At 42.5% G+C, this 20,515-nt stretch overlaps 1 protein-coding gene across 5 annotated transcripts in view; it reads right to left on the minus strand.

The window, feature by feature from the left end:
- The window catches only part of anks1ab (ankyrin repeat and sterile alpha motif domain containing 1Ab), a 32,655-nt gene that overhangs the window by 10,036 nt on the left and 2,104 nt on the right, over positions 1 to 20,515 (minus strand). For 3 of the 5 annotated variants that reach the window (XM_021569579.2, XM_021569578.2, XM_021569577.2), the window contains 12 exons: positions 15,951 to 16,017; positions 10,563 to 10,678; positions 5,958 to 6,056; positions 5,512 to 5,658; positions 4,972 to 5,088; positions 4,651 to 4,824; positions 4,197 to 4,334; positions 3,882 to 3,953; positions 3,709 to 3,795; positions 3,379 to 3,516; positions 2,428 to 2,610; positions 161 to 259 (listed from right to left, as the gene is read on the minus strand). In XM_021569579.2, coding sequence (XP_021425254.1) covers positions 161 to 259; positions 2,428 to 2,610; positions 3,379 to 3,516; positions 3,709 to 3,795; positions 3,882 to 3,953; positions 4,197 to 4,334; positions 4,651 to 4,824; positions 4,972 to 5,088; positions 5,512 to 5,658; positions 5,958 to 6,056; positions 10,563 to 10,678; positions 15,951 to 16,017 — 1,437 coding nt within the window. The remainder of the gene's footprint in view (positions 1 to 160; positions 260 to 2,427; positions 2,611 to 3,378; positions 3,517 to 3,708; positions 3,796 to 3,881; positions 3,954 to 4,196; positions 4,335 to 4,650; positions 4,825 to 4,971; positions 5,089 to 5,511; positions 5,659 to 5,957; positions 6,057 to 10,562; positions 10,679 to 15,950; positions 16,018 to 20,515) is intronic. The other 2 variants (XM_021569581.2, XM_036950540.1) reach the window with 1 other exon arrangement.

Genomic DNA, 20,515 nt, shown 5'->3' on the forward strand with positions numbered 1-20,515 from the left:
AAGTCAAATCAAAAGGGCAAATATTCTGTAGCTACATGAAGTGCCTGGAAAAAAACTAAAGATGGGCATGGAATGACAAGAGAGAGAGAGAGTTAGAGGTATGTCAGGTAGGTTAGCAGATGGATGATGAAGGATAGCGGAAAGGAGGAGAGAGCAGGACCTGGACTCCAGGGCTAACAGAGTGCAACGGGAGGAAGGAGGGGCGGTGGGTAGTACACGTGTGACAGTAACAGCAGCGGCATTCTAGTGGAGGGGCACCCTGGGAAACAAGAGGATCAAGAAGAGAAGAGCAAAGAAATGTTAAACAGGGAAATAGAAGAACAGAGCATGTATAGTGGCACTGAACTGACCATAGCAGTGCAAGATATCTTGTAAAGAGTGAATCATCTAGGTTGTTTATCACATCCTATTTGGTGTAGACAAATAATGTTGTTAAGATTGAACTCTGAAACATTGTTTTATACTAGACAGCAGCTGGCATAGCAGGGCTTTATCTCATCTGCCAACTAGACTGGACTGTACTAGCCAGGTTCCCTTCAGTGTCTAGGCACAGCCAGTACAGTACAGGGTACACAGTGCAGTGTTTAGGAGTAGTGAACTACATATAGTTCAACTAGTAATTTAACCCCACTTTGCAGTAGATTGGTGGTAGTTAAACAAAATTCTAATATTGGTAGTGTTTCAGTAGTTAATTACATTTTTGTCATGTAGGGGTGTAGCTAACTACTGGAACTACTCACTACTTTTCTTGCTAAAATAACAGTTTCTCACTTAAAATACAATATTCTTATTTGAAACAGTTTTTGTGTTTAATATGCTAAATTACACATTCTGTTAACATCTGAGCTGTTCTTGTAATTTGTAGTCTATGACATTTCAGATGTAGATATGATAATGTATCACAAAGCAGTTTGGATGTCGTCAACTACTGTTTCAAAGTTACTTTAGTTAAGTAAACTAATTAGCTTTAGTGCAGCTCAACTTTTTCCAATGTGAAGTAATTGGTCGCAAGGTAAATTATATTTTCAGAGTAGCTTCCCCAACTCTGACAGTGTTCAGCTGCACAGTGATTTATGCCATAATGGACATGGGACAAAAAGAGTGCACACCTGGCAAGAATGAAATCACTTCGGAAAAAAGGAAAGGTCATCTCACAATTGTGAAATCATTGTCAACATTAACAGCTGCAAATTTAGTTCCCGTGTGTAGATGTTCCTAAAATTCCACTGCCTAAAACTCGATCATAAATACCACCAACTTGTGCATTATGCTGCTTACTGATTACCTCATATATTATACCTAATGTATTATACCTCAAATGTTCTACCTAATATATTATATCTCATATATTATATCTCATATATTATACCTAATATTTTATATCTCATCTATTATACCTAATATTTTATACCTCATATATTATACCTGACATATTATACCTCATATATTATACCTGGGGTGCAACTTTGGTTTTAGAAGTGGGGGGGACATAATGTTGTTGTTTTTTAGTTCGTTTTTTATCCAGTCGGATAAACACTCTAAGCACCCTACCCAAACACCTGGAAGCATCCGTATTGTCCTAAAACACACCGTTGCCTCGTTTTGTATCACATTCCAATGGTAAAACTGGGGGGGGACAAAAATGCAATTTCATAATGTAGGGGGTACATTTCTCCCCCGTCCCCAGTGAAAGTTGCACCTCTGATTATACCTTATATCTTATACCTCATATATTATACCTCATATATTGTACCTCATAATATATTCTGTTTGTAGTAGATAATAAAGTACAGTGATTTGTATGGACGCATAAACATGTTGAGCCGTGTGCATACATGGTCCAGATGGTGCAGCTTTATCAGGTGACAGTGATCACTGAGTGTTCATTATTCTGGGGCCTGAAAGGTTAATACATCCATACAGGGCCTGAGGCATATGTAAACATTTACGTAACACTCTCAATCAATATACATGGAAACAGAGGAGGGGCCTGGCGACCAGCAGAGAGACACAGCTCTCCTTCTCTCTCTTTACTCCCACAGGAAATTATATCCTGCCTGTAAGCAAAAAAAAATAAGACTATTCATTCATCATGGTTCTTATATTGTATGGCTGCAGGAAAATCTACTCCGATCTGAGTGACTCAGAGTCGGGGAGATGAGATTGGTAGCAAAATAATGACTCATCACTTTCATCGCTCTTCAAGTCTTCCTTTGTGTGTAACAGGGTGATCAGTGGTTTAAACTCCGAAGGAACACTCTGTGAGTCATCTGGTTGTGCATATTTCTGCATACACACATACACATCTACACATACATACTGAATATACAGAAACACAGTATGTATATATCACATAATGCACGTGCAGAAACACACATGTTGTGCTACGAGTGAGATTTGTGTTTATGCTCAGTGTGTGGTACTCACTGTTGATCTCCTCATGCTGCTCCATTGCTGTGATGTGGGCCGGCTGGATTTGGTCTCAATGACCTCTGACCCCAGAGATGGTGGGGGGACTGGGACATACTGCCTGGCTTTGGTCTGGAGAGCCAGCTGATAGGCCACCTCAAAGGCCTGACCCAGCGTCAGGATGATCTCATAGGTCTGGGTCTGTACCGAGGGAGGGAGTAAAGAATGAACAGACGGTTGCAGTAGTGACTGACAGCTACTTTGAATGAGGCACTCTGAATGAGGTACTAATTACAATAAATCAGCATTTTTGTCATTGAGATGCCATTCATAGCAGGAGCACTATGTTAATCAAGGATGCAATTAGACAATCGAGATGTAGCTTTGTATCGTGTGCCAGGCCTTTTTGAAACATGGCTTTAAAAGAGACTAATCAAGATATGAAGTTATTTGCATGACAGCAGGTGCATTACTTTAATCAATACATTAAGGCAATTTAATTAATCAAGATGTGAAGTTGCATGCAGTTTTGTCAGCAGGTTGCCAAACTCCAATAAACCTTTTCCTATCAAACTTTTCATGATATTACTGTATATGGCATTTATAGTTAAATTAATAATAGTCAGAGTACTTTAGAAAGATTTTAAGGTGGGAAATGGGTGATTGTATTTTGGCATACATATGTAGAATCTTAATTTGAGCCAGTTTGCTACAGTAGGAAAATAATCCTGCAGCAACAGAAAATGTTAATTATTATGTGGATTATAATGAATGGAATTTTTTTGTAGGGGTTGATACATTTTACATTAGGGCAACTCAAGCATTTTAAAACCATTCCTGCTGTGCAGGACAATTCTCAGCAACAAAAAAGTGATCAAATTAAGATCCTACATCTGTAGTCTTATGGAGTGATAATAATGTATGGAGTGATTGAAGGGTTTGGGGTTGTGTCATCATCCTGTTCCTCACCACTTCCACAGTGCTGAAGACATGGCAGAAGTGGTGGCCACTTTTATTGTCCTTGGTGATGTAGGCGAAGGTACAGAGTTCCTCAGGGTCCTGGGCCGCACAGGAGATGTTCCTGATCTCATGCTCGGCTACTATGGTCTGGTGAGAGGACAGAAGAACAGAATGGAACTGAGGAGCAACAGGAACAACAACATCGACCAGAAACAACAGACTTCATCGGCACCAACAGTGCTATCTTTATTTTAGGGGAATCAGTATGAGAGAGCGAAGTAGGGAAATGATGCTGCTGACATCATCATGCATCTCTCATTGCCTGCAGGCTCCCAGTACCTTAGTGGCTGCGTCGATAAACTTGACCCCTTTATAGGTGATGGAAAGGATGACAACAGGACCCTTTCTTGAATGGTCCTTCGACTTCTAGAAGTAGAAAGAAAATGGCAAGGGGTTATATATCAATATGGAGTGCTAGAAAAGAGTGATTGAATATTGATGACATCACGTACCCTAATTTTGGCACAGGCTTCTTGAGTTGACTCAATCCCCCGTAGATCCCTGATAATCATTGATCCTAAATACTGGAAAAGAAGCAACAAAAAAGGTTATCATCTCTGAATTATCAATTTCTGATACATCAAGCAATGATCAATATTGGATAGCTGGTGACTATATGTAGAATCTTAATTTGAGCCAGTTTGCTACAGTAGGAAAATAATCCTGCAGCAACAGAAAATGTTAATTATTATGTGGATTGTAATGAATGGAATTTTTTTGTTGGTGACTTCTCTTCAGGGGGCATAATGACTGTAGACATGACTTACACTGGCCTCATACCCACAGGACTCTAAGATGAGTTTCTCAGGCTGGTGATGCCAAGCGGACACTGTAGCGTATGTGGCAGACTGGCTAGGCGGCCGAAGGGTCAAACTGGGTTCCCTATGTCTGTCACTCTGTCTGTCCTAGAAAGACACATACAGTAGAGACGGATTGATTCTGTAGTGTACAGGGATGCTTATGGCATACAATTTTGTCACAAAATATTACTGGATAATAAAACTACAAAGATGCTGTAACACTTGACTGATCAATATATATTTAATACAAGCATAGAATGACCCAATAATCTGTTAAACACATAACAGCTTTGGTTTCAGATCACCTCAGCAGCAGCTTCCTCTCTTTATGACATGATTATCCCAAGCATACCACAGAGACACATATTTCCATCACTTTATGAGCTACAGGTAAAGACAGCGTTTTGGCAGGAGAACTAACATGAGAGCGTGGTCTCTCGCTGTAGGAGCGCAGGGACACACTGCAGTCCTGGTCCATGGCTCTCCTCCTCCTGCCTGCCTCTCCCAGGGGCAGGAGCATGTCCATGGAGCGACTGGTGGACGGGTCCATCTGACTCAGAGCAGAGGTCCCTGTCTGGGACAACAAGTCCTGAAACTGACACATACAGATTGATTGATGATGTGGGCGTGGAAGATTTCAAACAAAATAGTAACTCAATACATATTTCAATTAGGTATTAGAATGTTATGTAGTGTCATACAGGTGAAATTATTGTTAAAATGTGACAAGGCTCTAACTAACCCTGATCTGTGAGAGACGGTGAGAGATCTGTGATTTGGTCGGGGCCTCCTCATAGGGCCGCTCTGCCAGAGACGCTATGATCCTCTTCCTGTGGCCCAGAACGCCGATTTTCAACACCTACAGAGACCGGCACAGATGGGACACAATGGTGACTAGACTGTACTAAGGCCTGTGTGCATATGAACACTAATACTGACAAAAACAAATATGAATGGAAATACACCACAGGTGGTTGGTGACGCCTTAATTGGGGAGGACGGGCTCGTGGTAATGGCTGGAGTGGAATTAGTGGAATGGTATCAAATACATGGTTTCCGTGTGTTTAACGCCATTCCATTTACGTTCCAGTCATTATCATGAGCCATCCTCCCCTCAGCAGCCTCCAATGAAATACATAGTTGGACACCCATGCCGGCACACAACAGGCAGACAGAACGGACTCCTCAATTATTCAGCTCAAATCTGTTTTCCTTAAGCTCAGTACAGCACTGTCTCCTCCCTGAGGCACTCTATAATTCACTAACAAAACATTGGCCTCACATTGACAATCTCCAACTCCCATAGGTTCTTCACACAGTCCAAGGTACGGTAGCCGCTAGACAGGAAGTTAGGCAGGTACTCCTGCAGACCTAGCACATCCAACCAGGTGGAGAGAGAGGTGCTGCCATCACAGCCCAGGGCCTTCACCTATAGACAGGGGCAGAAAATAGATCAAAATACATTAAAATAAAAGCAGGATTTCACAATTCCCTTCAGGATATTCCAACCATAACCAATGTCAAAGGGCTTTGTCATGGGATCTCTTTTGCCATAGCTACAGGCAAGATCCAAGCTACTTTACAATACCGGTCATCCTGTCATGATTGATAATACTATGCACAAACGTAGATAAATCCAATGCACACTCATTGACACCTTGATGTTCTGAGATGAATGCTCATCCAGGTAAAAGGTTGCAGGTGGTGCCCTAGACTGATGATAACTACCTTGGGCAAGCTGCGTGCTGCGTGGAGGATCTTCTTTCTGTGTCCAGGGTCAGTGATTCCCATATCTCTAAGGTCCAAGTCCTCCATCACGTTACTGCCCTACACATGCACCAACGCACGCAGTACACACACGCACACACACAAGTTAATCACACAAACTGCAGACACTTATGCATAAACACATATAATCACTTAAGCTAACTATTAACATAGACATTACAACATATCCTACACTCTAGGTCTATATGCGTGGCCAAGCATGACTCTAACACCATCATTAAGTTTGCTGACGACACAACAGTGGTAGGCCTGATCACCGACAACGATGAGACAGCCTCTAGGGAGGAGGTCAGAGACTTAGCAGGGTGGTGCCAGGACAACAACCTCTCCCTCAATGTGATCAAGACAAAGTTGCTGATCGTGGACTGCAGGAAAAGGGGGGCCGAACATGCCCCCATTCACATCGACGGAGCTGTAGTGGAGCGGGTTGAGAGTTTAACTTCCTTGGTGTCCACATCACCAACAAACTATCATGGTCCAAACACACCAAGACAGACGTGAAGAGGGGACAACAACGGCTTTTCCCACTCAGGAGACTGAAAAGATTTAGCATGGGTCTCCAGATGCTCAAAAAGTTCTACACCATCGAGAGCATCCTGACCGGTTGCATCACTGCCTGCTATGGAAACTGCTCGGCATTTGACCATAAGGTGCTGCAGAGGGTAGTATGTATGGCCCAGTACATCACTATATAATAGGTGGTGTCAGAGGAAGGCCCAAAAAATCTTCAAAGACTCCAGTCACCCAAGTCATAGACTGTTTTCTCTGCTACCACATGGCAAGCGGTACCTGAGAGCCAAGTCTATGTCCAAAAGGCTCCTTAACAGCTTCTACCCCCTAGCCATAAGACTGCTGAACAATTCATCAAATGGCCACCCGCACTATTTACATTGTCCCCCCCCCCCCCCACCCTTGTTATTACACTGCGGCTGCTATCTGTTAGTAACTTTTTTATTTCATACATTTTTTTATTTAACCTTTATTTAACTAGGGAAGTCAGTTATTTACAATGACGGCCTACCAAAAGGCAAAAGGTCTCCTGCGGGGATGTGGGCTGGGTTTAAAAATAAACATTTATTAAATATAAAGATAGGAGAAAACACACATCATGACAAGAGAGACAACACAACACTACATAAAGAGAAACCTAAGACAACAACATAGCATGGCAGCAACATATAACAACACATCATGGTAGCAACACAACATGGCAGCAGCACAACATGGTAGCAGCACAAAACAGGGTACAAACATTATTGGGCACAGACTCAAGACTTCAAGAAGGTAGAGAAAACAATACATTGCACACTTTACCCCCACCTACATGTACAAATTACCTCGACAACCTATACCCCCGCACTTTGACCAGTAACCGGCACCTCCTGTATATAGCTTCGTTATAGTTATTTTATTGTGTTACTTTTTATTTTATATTTTAATTTACAAAATATTTTCACAACTCTATTTCTTGAACTTATTTTTTTTCTTTCTATTGTGTTATTGACTGTACTGACTGTTTGTTTATTGTGTAAATCTGTGTTGTTGTTTGTGTCGCACTGCTTTGTTTTATCTTGGCCAGGTCGCAGTTGTAAATGAGAACTTGTTCTCAACTGGCCTACCTGGTTAAATAAAGGTGATATAATAAATAAAAATAAAAACTGCATTGTTGGTTAAGGGCTAGTAAGCATTTCATGGTAAGGTCTACTACACCTGTTGTAGTTGGCGCATGTGACAAATATAATTTGATTTGATTTTGATTTATATGCACTCAATAATGCACACACACACACACACACACACACACACACACACACACACACACACACACACACACACACACACACACAGAGAGAGACACAGACCGGCACACACACACACACTGAGACACAGACATAAACACACACACGCGCATGCGCTTATTTATGTCCTCAGACAAACAGGAATGTTGCGGTGAGAGGACATTGGAGTCAAATAAATTGTGCATGCCAAAGGTAATCAATCTATTCTAATGCAACACCACCAAGGGAAAAGCAATCAAAACTGCAGGAGCTTTTACTTCTGAGCTACAGTGTTGCATTGAGACAAATTACATTGGGCATGAGAATTATGTATCTGTGTGTTTGTATATGTGTGTGTGTAAAGTCATCTAAACATTTCCTATTTTCCTTTTACACTAATGATTGACAACAATAGATGTTCACCATTTGTTTTACATAACTTTCCATAAGTGGCACATGCTTCGTCATCTAAATCAGCTTTATAGGGAGAAATAAAGATACAAGGAGATCCTTAAAAATGTGGAGCTCAGCATTTTCCCAGTGGACTGCTGCGGATAGATTTTTCCTGGCCAAGAATGTTAAAATGTAGCTAGTCTTTTCTAAATCTAGCCTCACTGCTCGTTTCTGGAGCACAATGCAGCAGTTACAGTAACACACTGATGATCACTAGAACAAGGATCCAAATAATGCAGTGTCTGACGTCAGGAATCGCCCAAAATAGATATTTCCAATAAATTGTTGGACGTTCCAGAAGGTCCCACTCTAGCTTGTCATTTATACTTAATCAGGAATATATGATGAAGTAATGAATAGCTATTTTTGTTGTTATTTATAAGTACCTATTACATAACTGTGACACATACAATCCCTCATCACAAAGGGGGAAGGTTCCATGAAATGAGGAGGCACCAGAAAACCCATAAGGGCAGACCGAAGGTCTGAAGGGGTAGACTAACTCTAACATTCTCTGTTTTGAAAAATTTGATCTATGACGCTCTTGCCTTTGGGATCAGCAGGGAAAACGGGCACTCAGATTTCTCAACTGGGCTATACTCTAAAAGAGTGTATTTTATTTAATGAAGATGACAGCTTTGTCATCGCAGCTTTCAGGCCCGATGTTCACCGACTAATGTGCGTCTCCAGCACAGTCACCATTACCTTTGCTCCTCTGGGCTTCATGACAATGTATTTATATGTGATTTGATTTAATCTACATTCATTTGATGATGGGGTTGAACAGTGTCTCACAGAGCCATCTCAACCACTCAATAAAAGTTATACCTGGCAAAACCCAGTATACCACTTCCCCTGATCTAGAGTCGGCCCACAAAGCAAATCAACAAATAAACAGAGCAACACTGCAGTGATAACTCGATGAATCTGGCAGAAAGTTCAATGGGACACCATTCAACCTTTACAACATCTCTCTGACTGCTCTGACCTATTCAGACAGCAACCTCCAAGTCCTTGTAAGTATCGGAGGGGAATTTGTCCTGCAGAGAGCTAATCAATTACCTGGTTGGTACTTCTACTCCTCAGACATTAATGCAGAGATGAACATTAGCATCACAATGCTAATGACCCATGATCTTCATCCTATTATAACCGTATTAACACGAACACCATTGGTACAATACTGGTTGGTACAATACACTCTACATCACTATGCTGACTATTCCCGGTTGAAACACAGTATATCAGACTTCTCCCATTGGTTATGTAACCTCTCCAACAGGTGCAGTCCGTTGCCCCTGGCCAAGCTCTCATCTGTGGCAAACTCATGTAAACAACAGTACTGAAGCAGCTGTGTCATCAGATTAGTTTGTGTTTGCTTTAAATACCATGTTATTCACCATTTACAACATATTTTTCAAAGTTACCTAATCAGTGGAAATATCAGTGTTGTTTTGAACATTCATTGGCAAATGTTGTAACACAACATCCGTGTGTTGTAACTTAAAAGGAACATGATTGCCTCTTAGTTTGACACAAAATTCACAGTCATTTTAGCTGCAGCTAATCCATTTCATTAATACAGAATTCCAGAGGCACAGCCTATTGAATCTGCCAATGCTTTCCAGAAACTAGAGACATACAAGACTCAAGGGATGTCATAATGATGTTATTTTGTGGCTGAAGTGGCATAAGATAACCAGAAAAAAACATCAGTATACAACTTGACCATGACATCACAAAATATGTATGAAGTCTCTACAGCAAAAAAAAAAAACATTAATGCCCTTTAAAAAAAAAAACGTTACTTTGCCACAAAATATCTTATAGAATTGCCAGAAAGTTAAATCCATACTGTGACCTCAACAGAGTGGTTTGTTGTATCTGCTGATGATTGGGTGAGCTATACTGTGTATGTTTTCTGGCCGAGCCAGCATGGAGGTCAAGGCTATAGAACATAAATCAGCCTGACAAGATAGGAGGGATGGTGGTGACTATGGGAATTTATTGTAAATGAGATGGAATGATTGGGGATGAAGGAAAAAAGTGAATAGGTTTTGTTGGGATTCGTCTTACTATTGGTGACCTCTTCTACGCTTCAAAGGGATTTACAGTAAGCACATACAGTAAATCTGTATAGGGTCATCTACTGTATAGCAAGGAGAGGTGAAGAGCAGCTATGGAAGAAAGAGAGAAACTGGGGGAGACAGAATAAGGAACAGAAACTGAAATAGAAGAAGGGGAGATGGAAAGGAGGGAGAAAGGGAGATGGAATGAGATGAATAGTTAAAAGATCTTAGAAACGTTGACTCACCATGTAGCGTAGGTCGTCAAAGCCATTAAGCAGCAGCTTGCTCTCATACTGCGGCAGCCCCACATGCTCCAGCCACTCTCCCACAGGCTGGTCCAGGGCTTTGCTGCAGGCCCCATCTGCCGAGAGAGGGAAGCGCTTCAGCAGGGAGAAGCCGTTCAGCCGGTAGCAGCGGCACTCCGAGGACGAGACATGACATTGCCACATCATCCTCGGCCAGCACAGCCGAGTGCAGGAGCACCAGCAGGGCAGAGGAGACAGGGTCCAGGTTGGGGGAGGGCGGCTCCCACAGGGCAGGAGGGGGCCCGGCTATTCTTACACTGGAGATATAGTGGTGGAACCTGCCCACCGTGGTATACTGTACACCCACTGTTGTTACAGTGAGTGTCAATGTCAGGCAAGGATGGAGGTAGAGGTGGATATGTAGATCTTTTTAATACTGATCACCACTTTCAATTAATTGAGCCAATCTGGCATCTTCTATCAAAATGTTTTGCTAATTACTGACATGGAAATTGCCAATGCCTCAAAATGTTTCATTTCCAGCACACTGTAATACGGAGCACTAAACCAAATAATTTTCCGGACCACACAAAGATGATACAGTATTACTGGATATCATATTCCACATGCTGTCTTTAAACCTGGTTAAACCAGCATCAGCATCATCCTTTTTGAGATAATATTCCACAAGGGTATGGTAAACCACAGTAAGTTACAGCTCCTCTTTGTAGCATTTGGTCACCTCTGTCTCTGTCCCATGGCTTTAATGGACAACCTGTCTGAGAGCTCTGACGGTAGAACCGTGATAAAGTAAGGCTATTCGTGTAATCTGGATTATGGGATTCTCTCTAGGATTTTGGTTTTACTCCACAAACAGAATGAGAGTCCAATCTCATACACCAATATTCAGGTTTCTCCTTTGGCTTCCGACTGTTGATGAATCAGAATCCAATCACTAGCCGCTTGATAAAGCTCCAGCCGCCGGCATGCCTGCTAGCCCGAGGCTCTATGTCCTTGGTGTTCCCAGTGATCCTGGTGGAAAACCTGATGCTTCCCAACATATAGACTCCCCTCTGGAGGCTGGCTCATTCAGAGAACGTTCTAATCATATCTCACACCAGTAAATCCAAGCTCAGCTCTAACAGAGCGCAGGTGAGCCTCTTGACTCTCGGCTGAGATCTCCACAGGACCACCTTGGTTCAGCCAGCCTCTTCCCTGTGCGATAAGCCCCCTCCACCCCACCTGGTTCTCCCCCACTGTGGGTACAGCTAGCTCCTGTGCTCAGGGCAGAGGTTTGCTGCATCCCCTGTCTGATGCATGCACTGTCACAAAGCAGCTGCTCTCGGCTCACACGCTCCCCTCACCGCTTCCCTCACAGGACATAACGTCCTGATGCTGGATACTCACGAGTCCAGAAAGCAGCCTCAACCGTGTCCTTCCCGCATCCACAACAGGCAGTCTTGATGCTCATCCCCCTTCCCATTCAGACAAATCCCTCAAGCTTTCTCTCTCTTCTGCTCTCTTTCTGGCTCTTTACCTCATTCCCTTATTCACATAGTCTCTAAGTCCACTGCAGGGCTGCCGTATGCTGCCTGATGGAGAAGGGTACTGCTCCACGTATCAGCTCTTCGTTCCTCCCCCTATCTCTCTCTGCCTCACACTCTTACTATATAAATCCCCCTCCCTTTCCCTCTACCTCATAGCCTCTCTCTCACTCCCTCTACCTCAGTCTCTCTCTCTCTCTCCCTCTCCTCCAGTCTCTCTCTCCCTCTACCCCAGTCTCTCTCTCCCTCTACCCCAGTCTCTCTCTCCCTCTACCTCACAGTCTCTCTCTCTCTTCCCACCATCTGCACTGATTAGAATTGCACAGAGGCACTCTGATCTTGCTAGTGCTGAAAAGACACCACCGTCAGAGGCAGGGAACAAGCACTAGGAGCCTTAAAATCACAGACCTCTCTGTATGGGATGACTAGAATATAAAAAAATATGTATGTTTCTCCCCTTCTACATGGGCAGTGATTTCAAAGCTCGGCTTCCCATTGCTTTACAAGGGACATTAAAATAAAGAAAATGTTCAAGCTTATTCACAGCTGTCCTTAATTCATTTACATCTCGCTGTGATGATTGTGCGAGTGGGGCAGCACTGACTCAAGTCAGTGCAAATCTCTCTCACGCACACGCACATACACGCACACACGCACACACGCACACACACACACAGTGTTTAATGGACTGTCTCTCATAACGACTCTCAAGTCCCTTTCATTGGATACCCCCCGTGCTGCAAGATGACAGGAGAAACATTACACTCTTAGAAAAAAAGGTACTATCTAGAACCATGGGTTCATGAGGGTTCATCTGCTGGTTCCAGGTAGAACCCTTTTGGTTCCATGTAGAACATTTTCTTATGGGGACAGCTGAAGAACTCTTTGGGAACCCTTTTTTTCTAAGAGTGTAACTCCTTTTGTTACGTCAGCACATATCACAAACTATTTTAGAATACAACAGTTGATGCGTGAAGCTTACAGATAACTGCAGGAATCAAATGTGTGAAATGCAACAGGATAATACAAATGGGCACACAGACTTCTATTGAAATAAAACCAAATAGGCATTTGCACCCACCTATGCAGGACTGCTTACTGCGTCCATCACTGGTGATATCTGGATACAGCTACAGGCACAGAGTAATTATGCAGGCTTTCAGTCTGCCTGTGAACGCCTCACTCATCCCATCCCCAGCCAGCTGGCCAGAGGAGGAGAAGTCATGGTTACAGAGGCAAAGTGAGGAGAGATCGATTTGAGCTCCTGCCGTAATTGGCCGGCTGTAACAAAGTTGCTCTACCTTAATGAAGGTAAAGGTCAGGTCTTTGTGACCACGCATCCGAGATAAGCTCAAGAGCTAACACTCATAATTCATAATCAAGAACAGACAGCCCTTCTATTAGACATGCTTTGGGATAGAGAGAGAAAGGATGAATGCACTCACTACTGTAAGTCGCTCTGGATAAGAACGTCTGCTAAATGACAAAAAATAATAATAATGTGAAAAGGAAAAGGAAGACAAATGAAGCAGACAGATAAGAGATGCACATAAAAAGATGAATAGTGAAGATGATGACATGTGCATGTGGGGGAGATAAGATGGTAATATAGAAATGGGAAAGATTGGAGCAGACTCATTACGTTTCACTCAGACCCCTCCCTCTTCCCCCAGAGCTTTACCGATGGCAGCTTCTTTAATATATCACTCAAACAAAGCCTGTTAAAGATACCAGCCCTCCCCACCCAATTACAGCCATTAATTTAGGACGACATCAGCTCCCAGGGACCAGCAGGGCCTAATTACTGAGTGATTGTTACTGTTAGGGGGAACTGGGTTACTACCTCAGCCCACTAAATGAGTCTTCACGTCCAGTTTGGGCTAGTGAGCTTCCGAAGGGACCGACAGAGGTACCTAGGTCTAAACTTGGCTCTGGGAAATATTTACGGAGAGTTAATGGCTCTGCTAGCTAGATCAAATACCCGAGCTGACAAGGTGAAAGATCTGTCGATGTGCTCTTGAGCATGGCACTTAACCCTACTTTGCTCCAGAGGTGCCGTACCACTACAGCTGACCCTGTAAAACAACACCTTTCACTGCACCTATTTGGTTTATGTGACAATAAAACATATTTTGTTGAAAAACATTTTTTAATCTCCTCTCCATGTCAAATGACAGAGTAACAAGCAATCAGGTACAATCAGGTGATAAAATCAGCACAGCTATGAATCAGCTGAATCTGGGAGAGGCTCCTGCTGAGTCCTCTTTATGAAAAACTCAAAGTACTGAAATAGTATAGAAGCACCATCTACATCAACAAACACATCAATTACCATACTTTCCAGCCACATTACGTAGAGTACAATAACATCAGCTATAAAAAAAATAGTAAATGAGTGGTAGATGAAATTGGAATAAGAAAAATATATACTTTCAGCTGAAGGAGAGGAAACCACAGTGAGTTTCATTAGTGAGTTTCATGACAGTGGTTATGACTAATCATAATATTCAATTATGCATCAAGGACCATATGTGGACGTTATGACGGTGGCTTGTTCAGTGTAATGGACACACATTGTCAGAGGCTGTATGATGTCATGATGAAAAAGACCCTAGCACAGTCAGCCTGCAGTGTGGAACTATTACTGTAAATTAATAATACGTATAAATAATACACATTACAACATTAAGCCAAAAGAGTGTCATTATTAATATGAGGTTGACCAAAAATCCTCATTGCACAATGACCATAATCCACTGAGGTAAATAGCTTTGTGGAATCACATTATAGAAAAGTTTCTAAGGGAGATTTAGAGATCCAGTGTACCAAGTTGAGAATGTAATCTAAATAAACTGAGCATTTGTTAGTTGGCTTCTCACTGAGAGCCACCTGAAGGATAGACTCGATGAATCAGAGAATAGATTCAGCCTCTATTGAGACACAGCACAGGAAAAATGATAGTCACGTGAAGTTTGAATTTGATTTCTCTTAAAGTGGAAATACACTTCACACCACAAAACCCCATACAGATGACACAAGTTTCACGCAAAACAAATTACATCTTGAATTGTTATGATTTACGGGAAAAACAAATCTTCATATATTTTATGTCTTATAATATGGTTGTTGGCTTCTAATGAGCCTGTACAGCATAGAAACAGTCTGCCTCTAACAAATCTGGTTAACCCTTTACCAGTGGTGTAAATTACTTAATTAAACTACTTAAGTAGTTTTTGGGGATATTTGTACTTTACTTTGCTATACATATTTTTGACAACTTTTACTTCACTACATTCCTAAAGAAAATAATGTACTTTTTACTCCATACATTTTCCCTGAACACCAAAAGTATAGGTTACATTTTGAATGCTTGGCAGGTCAGGAAAATGATCCAATTCACTCACTTATCAAGAGAATATCACTGGTCATCCCTACGGCCTCTGATCTGGTGGAATCACTAAACACATGCTTAATTTGTAAATGATGTATGCGTGTTGTAGTGTGCCCCTGGTTATAAATAAAAATAAAAGAAAATTGTGCCATCTGGTTGGATTAATATAAGCAATTTTAAAAGATTTTTTTGATACTTAAGTATATTTTTGCGATTACACTTAATTTTGATACATGTGGTATATTTAAAATCAAATAGTATTTTACTGGGTGACTTTCACTTTTACTTGGGTCATTTTCTATTAAGGTATCTTTACTTTTACTCAAGGATGACAATTGGGTACTATTTCCACCACTGCCCTTTACTTTAACGCTCTGTCATAAGGCCTACATAGAGCTGTCATAAGATGGCTTACTGTTTGTATGCAACCTTTACCTACATGTAGGTATTTACCTGTGGTGCGCTGCTGGTCATTGGATGACTCGATGCCTGCTCCAATCAGGTTCATGAGCTTCTCAATCTGTGGAAGAGGAGTGAAACATTAGGACAAACCAGATATGGTTACCCCCAGGTAATGATCATCAACATGTGCTCCTAAATCTTGTTTCTGTGTGTTTACAAACAGTAGACATGGATGCTGACTAAGGAGGAGTGATGAAGAGTAAAACAACAACGTGGTGGGTAGTGTTTTATTGGTCCTTCACACAGGGTGTCAGGGTGAATTGCAATTTAAAGCGATTGAACCTTCAGTGCGCAGGGACAACCTGTAGGCCAAATTGCTTTAGATCTCTGCAAAATGACCTTTATAAGATTCAATAAGGCTCTCTGCCTTTCTCTGAATAGAAAGTGAAAACATGCAGTATACAGAGTAAAACAACAAGCCTGCGTGGAGGTTAATACAAAACAATCCAAGCACATCATGGGCCTAAAACATATGGCATTAGAAAATAACTAATAAACATTTATCTTATGAAAGCAAAGTCAAGAAAATATTGCAGTAATATTGAACAGTTCAGCTCTGTCTGTTTGTGTGAGAACTGGTGTTGTGACATTCTCCAGTACCCTCTCCTCTTGGCAGACTGAGATTCTGGGAGGAGAGCTTCTCAGAGCAATGGAGGGAGCTTACTGTACTGTTCAGGAGGTAGCTAATGCCATAATACAGTGCTATCCAGTGATTTAGCCAGCATATTCTACTATTCTACTATTATAAAAGCCTGCAAAGCTGAATCCGCTTTCACAAGTGACACTGGAGACATAGAAAGGGTTATTTGACATACGATTTAGTGTTTGAGAAGCCCTATGCACTTTGCTAGTGGCATCAACACTCAGAAAAAGCCTTGATTCATTTAGAAGCCAGACACGTGGGAAGCATGGCAGCTCCCTCCAGCAATACAGAACTCACATATTCCACATTGAATTAACCCAGTTACATTCTATATCACACACGTACCATCAACACATTGCCCATATGCTATAGTGCACCTTATCTCGTCCCAAAAGCAGTTGTTTGAGGAATTCCATCTCATTACAATTAAAGAGCTAGAACATGCTGGGACTCTTGCAGCCTGAGAGTAATACAATTAAGGCTACACAACTGTTCCACATCATCACTCTTGCCAGATGTACAGGACATCAGGCAGGAACAAATCTGTGGAAAATCTGTACAAAAATCTAGTCAGTGTAGCTATCATAACGCATCACATAATATATGATTTTACAAAGTGAATTTGTGACCCCTTAAGGGGTCTGATATAGACTTTCCAGTAAGCTCTTGAGTGGCAAGCCTTTGATTAGTGCAAAAATGGATTGGAATAATCAGATATAGAGACCACAAAGAAATAAATGATAACACAGTTATGAAGTGAAGGGCCTGTTGGTGGACTCTGTTAAATCAATTGTGTTCCTCTTAAAGTGATCACGCTGCAATCAGTTGGGATCTATATGCTAATCCTCTTAGTGGGCCATTCAATATCTGCTGATGATGCCATGCTGCTGTCAAACTGCTCTGTTACCACCAAGGAGCCAGGGAGAAGACCTATGGAAGCTGCTTAAATGTAAATGTGTTAGTTATACACCCATCTATGTAGATCATGATGAATCACTGTCAGCTATATGCTTTGTGTGGGATCAACGTGGTCTCAGGGAAATTCGTATTATCCTGTGACGTTTATAGATTGCGTTATGAATGGAACAGCATATGTTGTCACGCCCTGACCATAGAGAGCCATTGTTTCTCTATGGTATAGTAGGTCAGGGTGTGAATAGGGGGTGATCTAGTATTTCTATGTTTATGTTGTGTTCTAGTTTATTTTCTATGTTGGTGTTTTGTATGATTCCCAATTAAAGGCAGCTGGTAATTGTTGTCTCTAATTGGGGATCATATTTAAGTTGTTATTTTTCTCACCTGTGTTTGTAGGATCTTGTTTATGCTTTGTTGCCTGTTAGCACTTCATTGACTTCACTTTTCATTCTTTATGTTTTGGTGCGTTTCACTAAATAAATATGTGGAAACCATATCACGCTTCACCTTGATCTGATGATTCTAACAACGAACGTACATTATATGTACATTATCATACGGATTATAGGACGTATTGTATCATACTTATTACACTGTATGTCCCCCAGATGCGCATACATTTTGCTGTATGTTGTTTTTGCCAGATGTCTAGTCCGCATAGGCTTGCAGCATGGGGAAGGTTGTTTTCGCTGTCTCTGGGTTCCCTACCTTGTTTGACCAAAGCGCCAGTTGCTACCAGGACCTCCATGTTAAACATGGAGGTCAAACTGGCGAGAGCTTTCCGAGCTAGAGGTTAGCTGATGACCGTTAGCTGGCTAGTTAGCTGGCTAGTTAGCTGGCTAGTTTATGTTGGAGAGATTCCAGTAATAGAGGCAGAGAAAAATACTTTAGAGAAAATGCAGATCCACACCACATTGGGTGAGGCGGGTTGCAGGAGAGTATTTTGAAGTGAGGGTTTAGAAAAATATAAAAAGATATGCGAAGAAAAATATATAAAAATATATATATACCTGGGACACGACAAGACGAGGACAAATACGTCTGACTGCTACGCCATCTTGGAACTTCACCATGTCTGAGATGTCAGAGGTGGGCTAATTTGTATGGATGCTTGTTTCACCTGGTTCAATGCTGAACTACCCGTTGGCTCTATCGGCTAGATGATGAGTACAGAATTTAAATCAATAGATTTTTTATGTTTAACCAAGCAGGTTTGCTCACATTCCCGGACCATAATGACAGCCTGCTCTGTGTCAATTTGATGCAGTGGGCGGGATGGGGACATCAGGCGGAAAAGCGACATGGCCTTCGTGTTTCGCTGGGTGAGATATTTTTTGTCAAAATAGATCTTATAAATAGATGTTCTCTCTGCCCTAGCTAGCCACATAAATTATGAACTGAGTTAAACCAGCATATGTGCTGAACATGTTAGTCCTCTTTCCCAGCTAAAATGATTTTCAGCCAGGGCCCCAATAGACTGCAGCAATGTTAACACGATGAGAGAAATGGACGAGAGCATGCCACAACAGTCTCCGACACACACACATACACACACACCACCCACTACAACCACAATCATCTCTCCAATATAAAAAAGGGTCATTTGAAGTGCGCTCACTAAAGAAAGGAGATATTCAAAGCATCTCTAATGGCTAGAGGTATCAATGTATGCATCTGTAACATGTCTGGTTTAGACAGATGTGTCTTTCGAGAATTTAACAGATGTAAAGCTGTAAAGCGGTTGATCAGTTGTCATCATACATGTCATTAGCATACTGTATGCCAAAATGTCCTCACTATAACGCTTATATCAAATCAAATCAATGGGACAAGCATAATCAGGGTGAGATAATAACAAGAATTTACAACTATAAATTACTTCAGACAATTGTGGACAGAAATAAATGCCCAGCTGAGAATTTCAAGCTCTAACTGCTGGACATGCTGTAGTCTAAATCTGAGTGTGTCTAAGTGCTGAGAGCAAACCAATCTCAACAGGAATATGGTCTCCTCTGCAATTACTCCAACATATTGCAGTATGCAGTGTGTGTGTGTGTGTGTCACACCTGGCTTCCTCTCCTCCTAAGTGTATATAATGTAGACACTAGCTCTGGACTGTCCGAGAGGGACGGAACATTGTTGATCTCCTTATGAGTAAGTCTGAGTAAGTCTTTGCCCTTGCATCCCCTCCCCCCACCCTGCCCCAAATGACACTAGAAAAGAAACAGACACATGGGGGCAGCTGCAAAACAGGATGCCCTTAAGAACAGAACAGGACACCCCTCCCAGCGTGGCCTGAGTAAACAGTCCTGTCAGAGAGCAGAGAGAAGAGAAGAGGGGAGAGCAGAGAGGGGGCCAGGGCACCAGACAGTCCTGTCAAAGAGGGGAGAGCAGAGAGGGGGCCAGGGCACCAGACAATCCTGTCAAAGAGAGTAGAGAGGGGGCCAGGGCACCAGACAATCCTGTCAAAGAGAGTAGAGAGGGGGCCAGGGCACCAGACAATCCTGTCAAAGAGAGTAGAGAGGGGGCCAGGGCACCAGACAATCCTGTCAAAGAGAGTAGAGAGGGGGCCAGGGCACCAGACAATCCTGTCAAAGAGAGTAGAGAGGGGGCCAGGGCACCAGAATCCTGTCAAAGAGAGTAGAGAGGGGGCCAGGGCACCAGACAATCCGGTCAAAGAGGGGAGAGCAGAGAGGGGGCCAGGGCACCAGACAATCCGGTCAAAGAGGGGAGAGCAGAGAGGGGGCCAGGGCACCAGACAATCCGGTCAAAGAGGGGAGAGCAGAGAGGGGGCCAGGGCACCAGACAATCCGGTCAAAGAGGGGAGAGTAGAGAGGGGGCCAGGGCACCAGACAATCCGGTCAAAGAGGGGAGAGTAGAGAGGGGGCCAGGGCACCAGAATCCTGTCAAAGGGGGGAGAGCAGAGAGGGGGCCAGGGCACCAGGCAGTCCTGTCAAAGAGGGGAGAGCAGAGAGGAGGCCAGGCCCACACAGTCCTG

The sequence above is a fragment of the Oncorhynchus mykiss genome, chromosome 17 (assembly GCF_013265735.2).
Source record: "Oncorhynchus mykiss isolate Arlee chromosome 17, USDA_OmykA_1.1, whole genome shotgun sequence".
NCBI lineage: Eukaryota > Metazoa > Chordata > Actinopteri > Salmoniformes > Salmonidae > Oncorhynchus > Oncorhynchus mykiss.